A 20,802-nucleotide genomic window follows, 5' to 3' on the forward strand; every position below is an offset into this window, starting at 1 on the left:
GTTTATATGTGGAGGTGTCTTTGCAGTGCAGAATAAGAGGACCTGCAAGGAGTTCTTAGAATGACAATGTTGGGAAATCAGAGTGAGAGGATTCTGATTTGGATATGGGATGCCACTCACCTTTCCTGCCCTATTGAGGTAACTGAGGTCATCTCTCTTTGGCTTTGTATTCATGGGCAAAGTGCCACACTTTTCCTTCTGTTCTCCTCAATCATTTCAAGCCATATCTGCTTGATTCCAGAAGCTGGCTTATTCCTGATGTCTGTTGTGAGCAATATTTCTCCGAGGTCCATTATGAACCAACAGCATGACTTACAGGCATGCCTCAGAGGGCAGCCTCTCCACATTGAGTGTCTATCATCCAATCTAGATCCCTGAAAGTTGATAGGGTTGTTCAGAAGGCATATGGCGCGTTAGCTTTTGTTAGTAGAAGGATTGAGTTTCAGAGCCACGAGGTCATGTTGTAGCTGTACAAAACTCTGGTGCGGCCACACTTGGAGTATTGCATACAGTTCTTGTTACCACATTATAGTGAAGGATGTGGAAACTTTGGAAAGGGTTCAGAGATGATTTACTAGGATGTTGCTTGGTATGGAGGGACGATCTTCTGAGGAAAGGCTGAGGAATCTGAGGCTGTTTTCATTAGCGAGAGGACGTTTGAGAGGTGACTTAATTGAGACATATAAGATAATCAGAGGATTAGATTGGGTGGACAGTGAGAACCTTTTTCCTCGGATAGTAATGGATAGAATGAGGGGATGTAGTTTTAAATTGAGGGTTGATGGAAATAGGACAGATGTCAGAGATAGTTTCTTTACTCTGAGTAGTATGGAATGCACTACCTGCAGCAGTAGTAGACTCGTAAACTTTCAGGGTATTTAAATGGTCATTGGATAAAAGTATGGATCAAAATGGAATTGTGTAGGATAGATAGTTCAGATTGTTTTCACAGAGGCCAGTATCCCATCATTTCTGTGATTTTGTAGCTGTTTTCGATCACAAAGTATTATTTAACCTGTTGCATATGCAATAGGAGCTTTTCATTTCACAAGTATTATACCTGATTATTTCCTGTCTAGCTGCTATCTCAACCTGATTTATTTTGCTAATTATTACAAGTTTGATTTCTAAATTTTTATTTCTGTCATTAAGTAAAGATTCCAACATTTTTCCTTATCACCAGTGTAAAGTGCTCGCTAAGTTAGTTTAATTAGCTAAGTCTGTGTAATTTCATTTGTGGAGCTGCCTCAGTAGTTATAGATTTGTTATTATTTTAAGTATATAAAAAATCAGGTGATGAAGTGTATGTTTGAAGCTGGAGTGTAATGATTGAATTGTGTTGTATAAAATCTGTGCACAAGTGTCATTCATATTATTGTTTACTTGCTCCAACATGTACCCCTTGTCAGGGCCTGTCAGCCCAGTCCCAGCAAAATCCCATATATACTTGAAATTTCCAGAACTATTATTGAATATCACCTTCTTGATCCACCTATCTTTATCTGGCAGTGCACACCATTCCTGCTAGTGCTACTGTTGTTGGCACTGTTGACCTCTGCTCTATAATGCTAAACAATCTTCTGGACAGAAAGCAATCCCATCTTATTTTTAATTAAAGAGTCCAAAGAATTAACACAGGGCAAATCAGTCAAGTATAGGCAAGCTCACTTCTAACATTTGTGCTGGAGTGCAAGGTGCCAATCCCAGTATCTAAGTCATCCCATAAATTTTACTTTCCTTGTTATAAGTGCTACCATGGTAAGATCTTAAAATTTCATAATACATTTCAGAATTTAGCTTTGCTTTCTTTTTAAAATTTGATAACTATAGGTAAGAGATTGCAAAAATTGTGGCTTTTATAACAAGAGAGAAGCGATAGCCTAGTGGTTTTATCCCTGACTACTAATGCAGAGACCCAGATAATATTCTGGGTGTTCGGGTTCAAATACTGCCATGGGAGAAAGTGGAATTTGAATCCAGTGAAAATCTGGGATTAAAAGTCTAATAAGGACCATGAAACCATTGTTGATTACCTTTTCTGGTCTGGCCTATATGTGACTCCAAACCCGTAGCAATGTGGTTGACTCTTAACTGCCCTCTGGTCAGTTAGGGATAGGAAATAAATACTTGCCTAGCCAGAGATGCATACATTCTGTGAATGAATAACATAAAAAAGATTTGCTTAACAAACAGAAAATATGCTGGTTGGTAGTGCAAAACTTGAGAATTGCTGAAAAAAGGCAATCTGTTCAAAGCTTTTCATCTTGACCTGATCAGGACAGGTACAAGAAGGCCAAATTTCAAAGGGCAAAATGATTTATACTAGATAAGAAAAAGGTTCTGACTGGTTGGTGAAATAACTCCACGAAGGTCGGTATATTGTCAGCAAGTCACCCTTTATTTACACATTCATGTTACATGACACTGACCCAGCTAACTTAGTCAGCTCCTAGAGTGACCAGGACCCCTGACCTTCCTGTTTATGTCTGTCAACCAGGGCTCCCTGATTGGACTAGGCTAACAACCTAAGCAGACAACTCATAATCTGAGATTCTCTGACTGATCTTATTCCAATCACTACAGTTAGCAAGTCAGCTCTGGTTGATCGGGGTATTGTCATGGAGTATTCAAGGAACTATTGACCCCCATACTTCTGTTTAATTTAAGAAGGTGCAGTGTCTGTACATGCTCCATTTTACTGAAGGCAACAGATCCCTGCATAAATATATATGTAAAAGATATTTGTTGGGGGACAATAATCTAGTGATGGTATTGTTGGGCTGTTAATCCAGAGACTCAGGTAATAATCTGGGAACTTGCGTTCAAATCCCGCTACAACAGCGGGTGGAATTTGAATTCAATGAAATCTGAAATTGAGAGTCTAATGATAACCTTTTGTCCATTGTTGATTGTCAGAAAAACCCATCTGCCTCTTGACAATTAGGGGTGGATGAGAAATGCTGGCGTAGCTCGCGATGCCCTTCTCCTATGAATGAATAACATAAAATGTGTAAATTCTGTCTCACTTTGGTGAGTCATAATGCACTTGGTATTTGGGATTCTTCTATCTGTCCTGATATGTGAAAGTGATAAAACGTTAACAGCATTTTTTTTTCAGCAATAAACATGAATTTGTAGTGTATTTAAATTTATTTGCATCCCTTTCATCTCTGAGCTTCAGTAACCTTAAAATATAAACCATTTTCTTTAGCAAATTGTGAAGTGCTTGCTTAATTCAGACAGAATGTGGTGTCTGGAAGCATATGCACTGATTACTCATGCGGATTGGTGAACCATATTTTGTTTCTTAACCCTTACACAACAGGAACTCCATACTGTTGACACAAATGTGGTATCTGGCACTATGAACTTATCCACACATTCTCTGCAATGCTAAACCACAAGTCTGAAGTTTGTTTCAATAAAACAGTCCTTTTTTCAGGTTAAACAGCAAATTTGATATTTTTCTTTAGGCTTCAATGTTTTTTTGTTTGCTCAGATATTTACCTATACATAGTTATAGAGTCGATTGAAATCATGGTTTATTTTCAAATTCTGCTTGTGGTAAGTCTGGAAATAAAATCCAGAAAACAGAAAAAATAAAGAAGAAACCAACCTTCAACACCCACATTAATACAAGGTTTATTTACAAGAACTGCTGCCATATATAGTGAACGGAGATTGAAGATTGGATATGGCAAGATTTGATACATTTTTCTTATTGGTTATTAACATTCTAGATAGCAAATGGCCATATGAAGCAATGTGCTTTTCTTGTGTAATGCAATGAGTTATAAGTCTGAGTTAGTGATTCTCACTCAGTCAGCATAATTTTAGTCTCAGCCAGAATAACATTTCAACAAAAATTATATCTTTCTACATTCCTTGCAGCTTCTGGTCTCCTCACTCTGGCTTAGGATGTGGCGAATTTATTGTGGGTTTAAAATGCTTTCTTTCTGTTGTAAGTAGTAAACAGGAAAATATGTAATATGAATAAATTGGGTTGTCTTTAGAATGTATGTATGGTGTGAAAAAGAATTGCAGACAAATTGAGGCATGATGAAGTAACAGCTGCTATAATTATCCTGGATTATTTTTCTACCGCTCAGCCTGGTTTATTTGAAATTTTAGCAGGCGAAGTTTGCAGCTCTACATATGGGACTATTTATATTTTGCAAGTTTATTACTTATAACCAACAAGTCATCTGTAGCCAGTGCAACAATTGTATTACCACTTCTTTATTGATTATTATTAGACTTGCCCATTGCGCATAGATATCAATCACAGCTATTTGTTCTTGAGAGAGAGAGAGAGAACCTGATAAAAGACAAGTAGCACAAAATCTGTATTCACAAAGGAAATAAAAGACAGAAATTAATATAATGTTTTGTCTTTGTGAAATAAAGGGGTGATTTTATGATAAAATGTGGGGCATCATTCATCCAAGTATCACATTTTTCAGTGAATTCTGGTTACATAGCCTCTGGTTTCAGTCAGTTGTCCAGGCTTTTCCAAGATATATTCCCTGTGCCTCTTCTTGGCTCATCAAATGACTCCTGATATACTATTTCAAAAATATTTGAAGGTTTCTTTTGTGGGGTGTAGGTTTGCCCGCTGAGCTGTAGGTTTGATATCAGGACGTTTCATTACCTGGCTAGGTAACATCATCAGTGGCGACCTCCAAGTGAAGCGAAGCTGTTGTCTCCTGCTTTCTATTTATATGTTTGTCCAGGATGGGTTCCTGGGGTTTGTGGTGATGTCATTTCCTGTTCATTTTCTGAGGGGAGATAGATGGTATCTAGATCTATGTGTTTTTTTATGGCGTTGTGATTGGAGTGCCAGGCCTCTAGGAATTCCCTGGCATGTCTTTGCTTAGCCTGTCCCAGGATAGATGTGTTGTCCCAGTCGAATTGATGTTTTTTTTCATCTGTGTGTAGGGCTACGAGGGAGAGAGGGTCATGTCTTTTTGTGGCTAGCTGGTGTTCGTGTATCCTGGTGGCTAACTTTCTTCCTGTTTGTCCTACATAGTGTTTGTGGCAGTCCTTGCATGGAATTTTGTAGATGACGTTGGTTTTGTCCATGGGTCTTTTAAGTTTGTTAGTTTTTGTTTGAGAGTGTTGGTGGGTTTGTGTGCTACTAGGATTCCGAGGAGTCTTAGTCGTCTGGCTGTCATTTCTGAAACTTCTTTGATGTATGGTAAGATGTTTAGGGTTTCTGGCTGTGTTTGGTCTGCTTGTCGTGGTTTGTTCTTGAGGAATCTGCAGACTGTATTTTTCGAGTATCCGTATTTTTTGAGTATCCGTTCTTCTTGAATACGTTGTATAGGTGGTTCTCCTCTGTTTTCCGAAGTTTATCTGTGCTGCAGTGTGTGGTGGCTCATTGGAATAGTATTCTGATACAGCTTCATTTGTGTGTGTTGGGATGGTTGCTGGTTAAGTATTTGGTCAGTGTTTGTTGGTTTTCTGTATACACAGGTTTGTAGTTCTCCGTTGTCCTTTCTTTCAAAAAAAACACCATTTTGACTGGGACATTTTAATTGTGTAAGCAACGGATCCTCAGATTTATCATTGCAGTGAGGAGGAATTAGCACCTTTCCCAGTGCTGGATCCAGTCATTAAATAGTGAAATTAAATAATTTCTAATAGAATTCTAAAAGTTCCATGTCCATTTCTCTTTTTAGTCATTCATGTTGGTCTTATCAGACAGACTGACTGAATCAACATACAGTCAGTTCTTCTACAATGCAATGGTTGCGCTCCTGTGCAACCTCACGTTATAGGAAAATCGCGCCTTAGAAACAGTGCTTAAAGTGTTGGCATAGTAACTGCATTACAGCGTTGTACGTTACAGAGCATTCTTGTTGATGAAACGCACATTAAAACAGAACAACCTGTGGTAGATTTCAACTGGGAGAAAGTGAAGACTGCAGATGCTGGAGATCAGAGTTGAGAGTATGGTGCTGGCAAAGCACAGCTGGTCAGGCAGCATCTGAGGAACAGGAGAATCGACATTTCGAGCATAAGCTTCCTGATGAAGAACTTATGGGTGAAACGTCAATTCTCCTGCTCCTCAGATGCTGCCTGACTGGCTGTCCTTTTTCAGCACCACACACTCGACTGTGGTAGACTTCAGGCAAGCAGTTCTCTTACTCTGAGAAGTTGTACTTTGTCCAGAAGGGAATGAAAAAGTTAGAAATCATGACATGAAACTTTTTGATGGACCTGTAAAGATCATACTTTGCTGCAGAACAGAGGGATAATTCAATAATGGGATGCTTTTGCTTGAAAGCTATTCTCACCAGGAACTTAGAATTATCCAATCCTCATTTGTTATTGTTTGTCCTCACTATATTGAGACCTTGTGAATTACTACTTCACAATAATGCTTAATTTTGATTATTGCACTTGATTCTTTTTGGTATGTCACTTAGAGTGGTTGGAGGGGAATTTGCCTTTGGTGGTCTTCCAATGGAAACGCTGCTCTTTTCTTTCCAGATGGTAGTGGTTGTGGGTTTAAAGGTGTTGTTTAATGTTCGTCAACCAACACCATCCAAGGTCACAATCACTACCATCGGGGTGGACAAGTTTGGCAGATACAGCATGTTTTACACCAAAGTTCCACTTTAAGTAACTCACTATCCTAACTTAGTAGTATAACACTGTACCTTCAGTATCACTGGATCAAATCCTGGAACTCCCTCCTTAAATGTGTTGTTGGTGTACCTGTGTCAACTGGACTACAATGATTCACAAAGGCATAACCACCACATTCTCAAGCAACTAGGAATAGGCAATTAAATGCTGGTGCAACCAGTGAAGCCAAATTCCATGAACAAAAGAAAAAGAAATGATGCCTGATCATAGATTCCTTACAGTGTGGAAGCAGGCCATTCAATAAGTCCATCGATTCTACACTGACCCTCCGAAGAGTATCTCACCCAGACCTGATGCCCCCACCTTATCCCTGATGTCCTACATTTACCTCAGCTACTCCACCTAACCTACACACCTCTGAACACTATGAGCAATTGAGCATGGCTAATCCACCTAACTTGCACATCTTTAGACTGGGAGGAAATCGGAGAACTCAGAGGAAACCCACACAGATGTGGAAAATGTGCAAATTCCACACAGAGTCATCCAAGGGTGAAATCAAACCTGAGTTCCTGGTAATTTGAGGCAGCAGTGCTAACCACTGAGCCACCATGCCATAATTGAAGCTGCTACACTAGGTGACGTGGATTTTATGTATATTGAAGTTGTAGGAGCGCTTTTCTGAAAATTTTCAACAAATTACTAATTACTGACAGCTGTATGAGGTGTTGTCTGTGTTGAAGGGCTTTTCAAAATATAGTCTAATGTGATTCCATGTTTATTTTAATAGATTTGCTGTGTTCCACAATGTGAGAATACCACGAGAAAATCTACTAAATAGAACTGGAGATGTCACACCTGGGGGAATTTATACAACTTCATTCAAGGTGAAACAAAATAACCAAAATTATTCTCTAAATAAAAGTTGTCCATTACCTTATTGTAGCAGCATTCAAATATGTTCCAAGTGTCACATAGGACTGATTTAAAATTAGGATGGATGGCAAAGCTCTGCACACCACAATAAAAACTCCCTTACCAGCTGTAGAAATCTATTGTGCCAACATTTATGCACAACCTGTTAAAATATGTTATGCATTTGAATAAGCCCAATACTGTACATAATGACCACGATTAAGGTGTTTATTACCTTTAATTAGGTCTGTAATGTTGAAGATTCATCACTGAATTTCTTAGCAGCTTTTTTTTAAGTCTTGCTGAATATATCAATGACTAGAAAGTATACTTTTACTTGGGTTTAATTCAGGTCCAGCTCAATTCTTTCAAGTAGTTTTTATTGTATCAATAATTTCTGGAGAATAAAAGGATAACCAGAGCAGTGTAGATATTTTTTATGATCTTGGTTGAGACCATCAATTTTTTCTTTGCAATCCAAAAACCCCAGTTATTTCCTGAAAGAATAAAACAACAAGGGTCAGTGTTTAGAACAAAATACTTGTAATAAGGAGGCCCTTTATTTATATTAGTTCAGTACATGGGCTCTGACCAGCTAGCTCAGAGCCAGTGACTAGAATGAGGGGATTCTCTGAATCTCCTGTTTGTGTGTCAGCCTGGGCTCCCTGATTGGGGATTTTACCCTGGTCAATCAAGGATCTCATAGTCAATGGGATTCACTTGGCCCTTGTTCCAGTCATTGCATCTCCCCCCTCAAAAACATCTGGAGATGTACTGTTCTTTTCTGGCAGCTTGTCCTGGGATGTTTTCACCTTAGATCTGGTTCCACAGACTCAGACACGATTGATATGTTCCAGTCAGTAGCCCACCTCTTGAGCCTGGAACATCTCCGGAGAGTTTCTTCCTCTTCTTCAAGTGACAACGGTGTTGAGTGGTATGAGCCAGGACCGGAGGATTGCCGGGAAGGTAAATTTTCCTCGAAAAACGACTTAACTTGGGCGACTATTGGCCTCCACTTTGAGCAGCAGAGGGAGCAGCATGAGCGAGGACTGGGGGTTCCTGGGAAATCCTATATAAACTTACCTCGTGTATAGGCAGAGTGCATGCTGAGCAGGATCAGGCACAGGACGGCTGAATAAGTGAGGCTATATATTTGGGCAATTGCTTTACCTAGAGCACTACTTAGGTAGTGTCTCCCATACACCAATCCTCCTCTAACCAAAAATAAAGATTCTGTGTGCCGGATTGGTAAGGTTACTAGTTTTTTTTCAACAGTCTCTTTAGGAATGAATGGGTATGGATGTTAGGACAGTTGAATGTTCCTCCTTTAGAATGTGGGAGGTAAGGGTCACCACAAGTGTCCCCACTGACTTCATCTGTGAGAAGTGCACCCAACTCAAGCTCCTCGGAAACCGCATTAGGGAACTGGAGCTGGATGAACTTTAGATCGTTCGGGAGGCTGGCTGGGTATTTGAGAGGAGTTACAGGGAGGTAATCCTACTTCAGGTACAGGAAAAAGGTAGATCGGTTACAGTCAGGGGATGGAAAGGGAACAGGCAGACAGTGCAGGGATCCACTGTGGCTGTTCCCGTCAATAACAAGTATGCCATTTGGATACTCTTGGGGCACAAGTCTCAGGCATAGTCTGTCCCTGTTGCTCAGAAGGAAAGGGGGGGAGGGGGGAGAGCATTAGTCATTGGGGACTCCATGGTTAGGGGCACAGATAGGAGATTCTGTGGGAATGAGAGAGACTCACAATTGATGTGTTGCCTCCCAGGTGCTAGGGTTCATGATGTCTCGGATTGTGTTTTTGGGATCCTTGAGGGGAAGGGGAAGCAGCCCCAAGTCGTGGTCCACATGGCGACTAATGACATAGATAGGAAAAGGGATGGGGATTTAAGGCAGAAATTCAGGGAGCGAGGGTGGAAGCTTAGAGCTAGAACAAACAGAGTTGTTATCTCTGATTTGTTACCTGTGCCATGTGCTAGTGAGGCAAGGAATAGGGAGAGAGAGCAATTGAACACGTGGCTCCAGGGATGGTGCAGATGAAGGGATTCGGATACTTGGATAATTGGGGCTCATTCTGGGGTGGGTGGGTCCTTGACAAACGGGATGGTCTACACCTGAATCAGAGGGGTACCAATATGCTGGGGAGGAAGGTTTGCTAATGATCTTCGGGAGGGTTTAAACAAATTCAATAGGGGGATGGGAATGTGAATTGTATCTCCAGTGTACAGGAGGTCGAGAGTAGTGAGGTCATAAGTAAGGTTTCAAGGTCACAAAAGTGTACCAGCAGGCAGGAAGGTGTGTCTATTTCAATGCCAATAGCATCCGGAATAACTTGCAGCATGGGTTGGTACCTGGGACTTTGATAGTGTGGCCATTTCAGAGACATCGATGGAGCAGGGACATGAATGCTTGTGGCAGGTTCCGGGATTTAGATGTTTCAGTCAGACCAGGGAAGGTGGTAAAAGAGGAGGAGGTGTGGCATTGTTAGTCAAGGACAGTATTACGGTGGCAGAAAGGACATTTGATGAAGACTCGTCTACAGAGGTAATATCGGTTGAGGTTAGAAAGGAGAGGTCACCTTTTTGGGAGTTTTCTAAAGGCCTCTGCAAAGTCCCAGAAATGTAAAGGAAAGGATAGCAAAGATGATTCTGGATAGGAGTGAGAGTAACAGGGTAGTTGTTATGGGGGACTTTAAGTTTTTAAATATTGACTGGAAACACTACAGTTCAAGCACTTTAGATGAAACAGTTTTTTCCAACGTATGCAGGAGGGTTTCCTGACACAGTATGTAGATAGACCAACAAGAGGCAAGGCCACATTGGATTTGGTACTGGGTAATGAACCTGGCCAGATGTTAGATTTGGAGGTAGGTGAGCACTTTGGTGATGGTGACCTCAGTTCTGTGTCATTTACTTTAGCATGGAAAGGAATAGGTATGTAAGACAGGGCAAGAGTTATAGCTGTGGGAAAGGCAATTATGATGCGATTTGGCAAGATTTAAGATGCATAGGATGGTAAAGGAAACTTCAGGGGATGGACACAATTGAAATGTGGACCTTGTTCAAGGAATAGCTATTGCATGTCCTTGATAAGTATGTATCTGTCAGACAGGGAGGAGGTGGTTGAGCGAGTTAGCTGTGGGTTACTAAAGTTCAGTCTCTTCTCAAGGGGAAGAAGGGGGCTTATGTAAAGATGAGATGTGAAGGCTCAGTTAGGGCACTTGAGAGTTACAAGTTCGCCAAGAAAGACCAAAAGAGGGAGCTAAGAAGATCCAGGAGGGGGCATCAGGAGTCATTGGTGGACAGGATCAAAGAAATCCAAAAGCTTTCTGTAGGTATATCAGGAATAAAAGAATGACTAGAGTAAGCTTAGGGCCAATCCAGCATCATAGTGTGAAGTTATGCGTGGAGACCGAGAAGATAGGAGAATGAACATTTTTCGTCAGTATTCACAATGGAAAAAAAATGTTGCTGAGGACAACACTGAGATATAGGCTATTAGACTAGAGGGGGTAGAGGTTCAGAAGGAGGTGTTAGCAATTGTAGAAAGTGTGAAAATAACTAAGTCCCCAGGGTCGGATGGGATTTATCCTAGGATTGTCTGGGAAGCTCAGGAGGAGACTGCAGAACTGTGGCTTTGGTCTTTGTCATCATTGTCTACCGAAATAGTGCCAGAAGACCTGGAGGATAGTAAATGTTGTCCCCTTGTTCATGAAGGGGAGTACCGATAACCCTGGTAACTATATAGGCCAGTGAGCCTTACTTTGGTTGTGGGTACAACGTTGGAATGAATTATAAGATATCGGATTTATAATCACCTAGAAAGGAATAATTTGATCAGGGATAGTCAATATGGTTTTGGGAAGGGTAGGTTGTGCCTCACAAATCTTATTGAGTTCTTTGAGAAGGTAACCAAACAGGTGGATGAGGGTAAAGCAGTTGATGTGGTGTATATGGATTTCAGTAAGGCATTTGATCAGGTTCCCCACAGTAGGCTATTGCGGAAAACATGGAGGCATGGGATTGAGGGTGATTTAGCAGTTTTGACCAGTAATTGGCTAGCTGAAAGAAGATAGGGTGGTGGTTGATGGGAAATGCGCATCCTGGAGTTCAGTTACTAGTTGTGTACCACAAGGATCTGTTTGGGGCCACTGCTGTTTGTCATTTTTATAAATGACCTGGATGAGGGCGTAGAAGGATGGGTTAGCAAATTTGAGGATGACACTAAGGTTAGCAGAGTTGTAGACAGTGCGGAAGGATGTTGCGACTTATGGAGGGACATCGATAAGCTGCAGAGCTGGGCTGAGCTGTGGCAAATGGAGTTTAATGCGGAAATGTGTGAGATGATTCACTTTGGAAGGAGGAATAAGAATAAAGAGTACTGGACTAATGGTAAGATTCTTGGTGGTGTGGATGAGCAAAGAGTGTCCATGTGCATAGATCCCTGAAGTTGTTCTTAAGAAGCATACGGTGTGTTAGATTTTATTAGTAGAGGGATTGAGTTTCGGAGCCATGAGGTCATATTGCAGATATACAAACCTCTGATGCGCCCATATTTGGAGTATTGCATCCAGTTCTGGTTACCACATTACAGGGAGGATGTGGACAAGTTGGAAAGGTTGCAGAAAAGATTTACCAGGATGTTACCCGGTGTGGAGGGAAGGTCTTGCAAGGAAAGACCGAGAGACTTGAGGCTGTTTTTGTTAGAGAGAGGAAGGCTGAGAAGTGACTTAATCGAGACATACAAGATGATCAGAGGGTTAGATAGTGTGGACAGTGAGAGCTTTTTCTTCAGATGGTGATGGTGAGCACGAGGGGACATAGTTTTAAATTGCGGGGTGATAGATATAGGACAGATGTCAGAGGTAGGTTCTTTACTCAGAGTGGTAAGGGTGTTGAATGCCATGCCTGCAACAGTAGTAGACTCGCCAACTTCAAGGGCACTTTAATGGCCATTGGATAAGCATATGAATGAGAATGGAATAGTGTAGGTTAGGTGGGCTTCAAATTGGTTTCACAGATCAGCACAACATCAAAAACCAAAATGCCTGTACTGCGTTGTAATGTTGTATGTTCTTGGCCTTCCATCTTGGACTCTGAGGTTCCTGCATTGCTTGGCGGAGGGGGAAAATACATGATATTTGATGGCCTTTCTTAGCTGTTCTGAGGAGCCAGGTCCTGTTTACGAGATAGCAGCTTTCATGTGATGCACAATTTTGTTGAGTCAAGATTAGAGGGGTGCTGGAAATGCACAGCAGGTCAGGCAGCATCCGAGGAGCAGGAAAATCGATTGTTTCGGGCAGGAGCCGTTCATCACGAATGACTCTGACTTTGTACATCACGGGACCTGAATTTGCTTTGTACCATGCTTGGCCATTTTCGTGGTGTGGACACTTAACTTTATCCCCTGAAGCAAAATGTCTCTCTCTTGCTTAGAGGAGGCAAGTGGCCAGCACTGGTATTCCTGCAGCCATTTCACCACCACCACTCTCCCCAACAATTCCCCCCTAACTCCGGTCTAGGAATATCATGATTTAACCTTGATGCGGAGTCTTCTCCCCATTAACAGTTCTGCTGCAACTATTGTTGTAGTTTTGGGGGGGAGAGTACTATAATCAAACAGGAACCTGGACATTTTGGTATCAAGTGAAGCTGTTGGCTGTTTATTAAAGCCTGTCTTCAATGTTTGGACTGCTCTTTCCACCAGACAATTGGATGATTGCTGGTTTGAGACTGTCCAAACATGCCAGATGCCATTCATCTTTAGGAAATACTCAAAATCCTAGCTGGTAAATGATGTCTGTGACCAATACTTCCAGGAGTCCATGTCTCGCAGCTCGCAGCTTTTCAATTGTCATTCCTGAGTTTGCCAAATGAACACTATGTACGTCCAGCCACTTTGAATGGGCATGGACAATGACCAAGAAAATTGAGCCCATGAAAGGACTAGTATAGTCAATGTGTAACTAAGTCCTGGGTTTACCTGGACTTTCCCACTAACGTCAGGGTGCTGGTGGTGGTACTTTCTGTCCTTGTTGGCACAATGGGCACTGCCCCACAATTGAGCTATTTTGGCATCCAATCCTGGCCAACAGACATAACCTTTTGCCAACATTTTCATTTTGGAAGCTGCTGGATGACCCTGGTAGAGCTCAGCCGGTATCTGGCAGCAACCAGAGGTGGCATGGTGGCAGCGCCAGGGACCCGGGTTCAATTCCAGCCTCTGGCGACGGTCTGTATGGAGTTTGCACATTCTCCCTACCTCTGCGTAGGTTTCCTCCAGGTGCTCCAGTTTCCTCCCACAGTCCAAAGATGTGCAGGTCAGGGGAACTGGCCGTGCTAAATTGCTGAGAGTGTTCAGGGATGTGTAGGTTGGGTGCATTAGTCAGGGGTATAAAAAGGGTAGGGGAATGAGTCTGGGTGGGCTACTCTTTGGAGGGTCGGTGTGAACTTGTTGGGCCAAAGGGCCTGTTTCCACACTGTTGGAATTCTAATTCTAACCTTTACACTTGCACACTGTAATAAAATGCCGTCCTCTACTGTGATCTCATTGTGCCGGGTCCAGGAAGATTTCAATCCTGGATGTGATGGCCCATTTGTTTCCCTTGGTTCGAGAACAGACAAATAAAACCAATAGCATTTCAGAATTAGGGGAGGCTTGGGGTCATAATGTTTCTTACTGAATCTGTCAACTAGTGGAAGGTTTAATATTTCGTGTCTCAGGGAATAATTGGCTTCTAATAATCGAAAATACTTTGGGTCCACAAACAGTCAGAAGGATTACTCATTGATTTTCATCTGCCTCAACGTCATTTTCCTAGTAAAAGTAATACATTCTTTGAACATACTGGGCCCAATCTTCGACGACAGGATTGAGTGAGCCAAGGTTCCCAAATAAAGGTATAATACCAGACATGCTTACCCCAACTCAAGTTCCACAGTTGTGAGTGAATTTTCTTCAGGAGCATACTGTTTTCTCCCCTCATTACGGAAATAACTGCACAGAGGACGATATCCTGTCACCAAGTCACCTTTTATTCACGTGTACAGTACGTGGGCTCTAACCAGCCAGCTCAGAGCCAGTCCCTAGAATGAAGAGATTCTCTAAATATCTTGTTCATATCTTACAGCCAGGGCTCCTTGATTGGCCCAGGTGAACACCCCCAATCAAAGATCCCACAGTCAATGGGAGCCACCTGACCCTTGTTCCAATCACTGCAGGCCCAATTTACAAGTGTCCAACTGACAAGGGTATATTTTCAAAATCTGTCATATGACCTTTGCCTGGACTTATGAATGACCACTTTAGATTGTACTGTATTGAGTTCCAACCTGGTACAAATCAACTTGCGAACAGACTCGAGTACAACTCAGGACTGCCTGTACATTAAAAGAATATGAATACTAATAACTGCACTCCATCTGAAATAATCAGTTACAAGTACTCTAATCTAATCTCAAATTTTGTTCAGACTTCCTATAAGCTTTCCATAGTTGTAAACTTGCATAGTTATCTTCAGTCCAGCTGTTGAAAAATGCTAATGCCCGAAACGTCGATTCTCCTGCCCCTCGGATACTGCCTGGCCTGCTATGTTTTTCCAACACCACATTTTTCAACTCTGGTACTCCAGCATCTGCAGTCCTCTCTTTCTTCAGTCCAGCTCCCTCAGATCAGAACTCTCAGTTCCGATGTTTTTTAACTTTGGAGTTTTGCATTTAAGACACTGTCTCTCTCTCTTTCTCTCCCCTCTCTTTCTCTTACTTGGCCCCTTTGGTACCTCTATCTCTGCCCTCACCTCCACACGCCTTCTCTCTATACACTCCCACTGACTGTTAGTTGAGTCTTTCAATTATCAAGGGTTTTAAACCCTTTTAGCTAATGTGCAGAATTTCAATTGAATTGTACTTCAAAGCAGTCGGTTGTAGCCAGTTTGTTCCAAAACTGAACAAAGAGAAAGTGAAGACTGCAGATCCTGGAGGTCAGAATCAAAAAGCCTGGTGTTGGAAAAGCACAGCCAGTCGGGCAGCACTGGAGGTCCAGAAGAGTTGACGTTTCAAGAGCTTATGCTTGAAATGTCAACTCTCCTGCTCCTTGGATGCTGCCTGACCAGCTGTGTGTTTCCAACACCACACTTTTTGACCCAAAACTCAACCAATTTATTTGAAGTGGAACCACACACAAGAGTGGTACCCACCCGTTATTAGCTTCTTGTTGATCCTTCTCTACTCTTGTTTAATTCTCAGACAGTTTGGTCACATGGTTGCTGGAAGTAATTTGTATTTTACAAGAAATTATCCTTCAGAGAAATGTAGTTCTTCAAGCGATCATCACTGCAACCTAAAATATAGGGTTAAACTGAAAAGCATGTGCGGCATCACACATTTGAAATTAAATCTTAGAAATGCATTTAATTTCTAACTAATCTTTCCTGCATTCATTCAAAAACTGCTATCATGAGTAATTTTCAATTATTCTAGTGTTGGAAGTGATACTATGTAGTTGATACCCATGTTCTTTAAATTCTCATTTAGAATCCTAATCAACGATTTGGTGCTTCACTTGGAGCGCTTTCTTCTGGTAGAATTACAATCACAGGAATTGCAACTTCGAATCTTAAGCTGTGCTTAACAATTGGTATTCGGTATTCTGCAGTACGTCGTCAGTTTGGACCAACAGATCACTATGAAATACCGCTGCTCGAATATCAATTGCAGGTACGCGCCAATGTAATGTACGATGAAAAACCACTATTGAATGTAAGAGGCACAAATTGCATTAAAAATAATCTTTTCTTTGTTATTCCTGTGGAGTATTTTTCAATGTTGAAAGGGCTATTTAAAAACAAGTTGTTGTTGTTGTCATTTATATTACTAAACGGTATAGTTTGATTTGGTTTGTACTTTTTGCTAATGGTTTGATGGCCTTTTTCTTAACTCCACATTTAAACAATATCTGAATAAGTGCTTAGGTATTACAGTGACTAATAATAATGGAGACACAACAATTCTCTGATAAATGGGAACTCTTGTATGTAATTCAGTTCCTGTCAAATACCTGCACATGCAACCGATTCTGTTTATCAGAGTCTTAAAATCCATATGGTTTTGAGGATAATTTACATTCCCCTGCATTTTTGGGGATACAATATTGCTAAATGATAGATATGTGACCCTTTAATGCAACTTTCAGAAAGTGGAGTGCGGCAGTTTGTTTTAAGTGTGGGAATTTAAGCTAATCTCTACCTTACAATCTAATACTAATTGCTGCTGGTTCTTTGATAACATCAATTATTTAGTAGGGTTTAAAGGATAGTAGTTAAGTCTCTTTGGGGAAGGCAGATTTTATTAAAATAAGGCAGGAACTGGCCACAACAGACTGAGAACAACAACTGTCAGATAAGTCTACAGCATAGCAATGGGGATATTAAAAAATATAGCTGGGGAGAGTACAGATCCAATGTGTACCCTTGAGAGCGAAAGATAGGAGCAGTGAGTTCAGAGAACCTTCAATGTCAAGGACAATTCAGGACTGCATAAAGAAGAAGAGTAGACTTTTGGCAAATCCAAAGACAGTAATTCAGCTGCCGCCGAGAGAAAAGCAGGAAGTGTATAAAGGAACTTAAGAAAGCAATTAGAAGAGCAAAAAGAGGACCTGAGAATAGACTTCTGAACAGGACTAGGGAGAATCACAAGATATTTTAGAAATACATTAAGGAAAATCTTAACAAGGGAAAGAGTAGGGCCCATTAGGGACCTGTGTGTGAAGTTGCAGGACATTGGAAGGATGTTGAATGAATACTTGTCTTCAGTCTTCTCTGGAAAAGGAGAACATAGGTATGGACTTCTGCAAAAGGAAATGTGAGGAACTTACCATTTCCTATGTCAAACTGTGTAAGGTATTGGAGGCTCTGTCAGGCGTAAGAACAGACAAATCCCCTGGCCCAGATGAATTGCATCCCAGACTGTTGTGGGAGCTGAGGCAAGAAATTGCAGGGTCTGTAACTCAATTTTTTAATTTCTCACTGGCCACAGGTGAAATGCTAGCGGACTGGAGGATGGCTAATGTGGTTCCATTTTTTAAGAGGAGTGGTAGGGATGAACAGGAAATTACAGACTGGTGAATCTCACATCAGTGGTAGGAAAACTATTGGAGAAAATTCTGAAGGAGCAAATTAATACTCACTTGGAAAGGTGTGGGTTAATTAGGGATAATCGGCATGCCTTTGTCAGAGGGAGGTCATGCCTAACAAATTTGTTAGAATTTTTTGAAAATGTGATCAAGTGTGTGGGTGATGGAAGTTCAGTTTATATGGATTTTAGCAAAATTGTTGACAAGGTCCCATGTGGGAAACTGAGAAGGTTAACGAAATAGAGTTGAGAGAAACTTGGCATCAGAATCTGGCTTAGTAAAAGGACACAAAGGGTCTATTAGATTAGATTAAATTACTTTTTAGATTAGATTAGATTACTTACAGTGTGGTAGTGGTAGAAGGCTGTTTGGGTGACTGAAGGCCAGCATCCAACAGTGTACTTTTGTTGGCAGGTTTTATATTCTTCACAAGCAAGAACAGGGATTTTAAAATATTGTGTTATATGCGTAAATGTTTCTTGGGAGTTTAGTTGAAAGTGTTCGTGATTCCCCATAATCTTTTCACCAACTCCAAGGCTTATTTCAGGAGCATGATGAAATACTTACCCTTCAGCAACACTCAAATAGCTCATTGCCATCCAGAACAAAGCAACCTTCTTGACTGACAGTGATCCCCAACCTGAAACATTGACTCCCTCCATCACCTGGATTTTACGGCTGTAATGTATACCCTTTCCAAAATGCATTTCAAACATGTTGCCAAGGCAACACTTCCTGAAACCATGATCTTGACCACCTAAAAAGACAAGGGCAGCATGTGTATGGAAACCCCCCTACTTCTAAGTTCCATTCCAAATTACACACCACCCTGTCTCGGACAATATCCTTCAAATCTTCGCCTCAGAAGATTGGTCCTTCTAGCACATGGACTTCAGCGATTCAAGGAAGCAATGCATTACTAATTCAATGGCAAGTAGGGATAAGAAATAAGTGCTGGTACCCAAATCCCATTAATGATGTAAGAAATAAAAGAGCTTAGCTTTGACACACTGTGGATGAAGATCCTTTTAATGCTTGCAGTCTGGCTTGGCATGAAGTTGGGATTCTGGGGAGATAGCAGCGTTGTGATTGCCAGACTTGATGCCTTCAGGAAAGTGGAAAACTAATAAGAAAATGCTATAGGAAATTTCAAAAAGCACAAACAGATGAAATTTCATCAGAGAATCTAGATAGATCATTATCACAAGTTAACCTCTTGTTTTTTTTTGTTGTTTATAAAACAGACGTTGCAGTACCTTGACATCTGGGCCTGTAGGTCTGGATTCAAGTCCCACCTGCCCTGGAGGTGTATTATGCCATGTCCAAGTAGGTTGATGAAACTAACTATAGTACAGACATTTTCTCTTTCCCTCATTTCATTATTGGCTGAATTTGAATACCTGTTCTTAAATTAACACCATAGCAACATTTCATGTCGGAAATACCAAAATATATTTTGGGGCCTGTCAGTACTCATTGTTTATTTGATGCCCATCTGACTTTGCCGTTGGTTGCATTATGAAACGCGACTCCCTGCAAGATGAGATGAACCTGGAGTTGATAACTAGTAATAATAGTTTAAAAAAAATTTGCTCAAATGCTGTCAACTAGACTCTTAAAATCAAACGAGTAGGATTGTGATCGGATCCATTTGTTAAAGCAAACGATAATCTTAGATTCAGGCAGAACTGACTTGTCAATGGATAAAAATTGCAGTTCCAATAACTTTGCAATTGTAATGAAAGACTAAGGCGAAACAAAAATCTCATTCAAATGGAACACAGTTATGAGAAGAGCTTCAGAAAGCATTAAGAAAGAAACAGTAAAGGAAATATTGTATTTTTTCAATGAGTTATTTTGAATGAAAGTCAGTAAATCCCATAACATTGAGGAAAAAATAACATCAAGCACTGCACCTTTTCAAGGAGATCATATTTATCTTGAAATCTTCAAAAGCCATTGTAAGTTATACAATGAGGAGAAAGTGAGGTCTGCAGATGCTGGAGATCAGAGCTGAAAATGTGTTGCTGGAAAAGCGCAGCAGGTCAGGCAGCATCCAAGGAGCAGGAGAATCGACGTTTCGGGCATAAGCCCTTCTTCAGGAAAGCCCTTTCTGAAGAAGGGCTTATGCCTGAAACGTCGATTCTCCTGTTCCCTGGATGCTGCCTGACCTGCTGCGCTTTTCCAGCAACACATTTTCAGCTAAGTTATACAATGGACAGTGCTGAGTGATTCCAAAACCAATGGATTAGATCTAAGCTCTGCATCTCTATCACATTCAGTTGTGAATAGTAATGGACAGTTAAATAACTCACGAGAGCAGAAGGCTCCACAGATACCCTCATCCTTACTGAAAGAAGAGTACACCTTTTGTCTTTGATGTGTTTGCATCCATCTTCAATCAGAGATGCCGATTGAATAAATCATTTCAGCCTCCACCTGAAGGCTGAAGACACTGGACACTGAAAAAGTTGTTGGCTCTGACAATATTCCACAGCAGTACTGACAATTTGTAGTCCAGAACTTAGCCTTGCCAAACTATTCTCGTATAGCTACGTCAAACATGGGTCAATGGACTGAAAAATGGCAGATGGAGTTCAATCTAGATAAATGCAAGGTATTACACTTTGGAACAGCAAACAATGGTGGGACTTGTACAATTAATGGTAGGTCCTTGGGTAGTGTTGTACAACAGAGGCACCTGGGAGTGCAGGTGCATAATTCTCTTAAATTTGTATCACATATAGACAGGATGGTTAAAAGGTCGTTGAGCATGCTTGCCTTCATTGTTCAAACCTTTTGCATATAGACAAAAGATGGAAAATTATAGGCCAATTAGCCTAACCTCGGTTGTTGGTAAAATTCTAGAATCCATCGTTAAGGATGAGGTTTCTAAATTCTTGGAAGAGCAGGGTCGGATTAGAACAAGTCAACATGGATTTAGTAAGGGGAGGTCGTGCCTGACAAACATGTTAGAATTCTTTGAAGAGGTGACAATTAGGTTAGACCAGGGAAACCCAGTGGATGTGGTCTATCTAGACTTCCAAAAGGCCTTTGATAAGGTGCCACACGGGAGGCTGCTGAGTCAGGTGAGGGCCCATGGTGTTCAAGGTGAGCTACTGGCATGGATTGAGGATTGGCTGTCTGACAGAAGAC

General features: G+C 41.1%; 1 protein-coding gene across 1 annotated transcript in view; it reads left to right on the forward strand.

The window, feature by feature from the left end:
* acox3 (acyl-CoA oxidase 3, pristanoyl) overlaps positions 1-20,802 on the forward strand; it is a 170,852-nt gene that overhangs the window by 38,264 nt on the left and 111,786 nt on the right. Inside the window, exons 6-7 of the mRNA XM_043698707.1 lie at positions 7,385-7,481; positions 16,050-16,232. Of these exons, the coding sequence (XP_043554642.1) occupies positions 7,385-7,481; positions 16,050-16,232 (280 nt within the window). The remainder of the gene's footprint in view (positions 1-7,384; positions 7,482-16,049; positions 16,233-20,802) is intronic.

The sequence above is a fragment of the Chiloscyllium plagiosum genome, chromosome 1 (genome assembly GCF_004010195.1).
Source record: "Chiloscyllium plagiosum isolate BGI_BamShark_2017 chromosome 1, ASM401019v2, whole genome shotgun sequence".
Lineage (NCBI taxonomy): Eukaryota > Metazoa > Chordata > Chondrichthyes > Orectolobiformes > Hemiscylliidae > Chiloscyllium > Chiloscyllium plagiosum.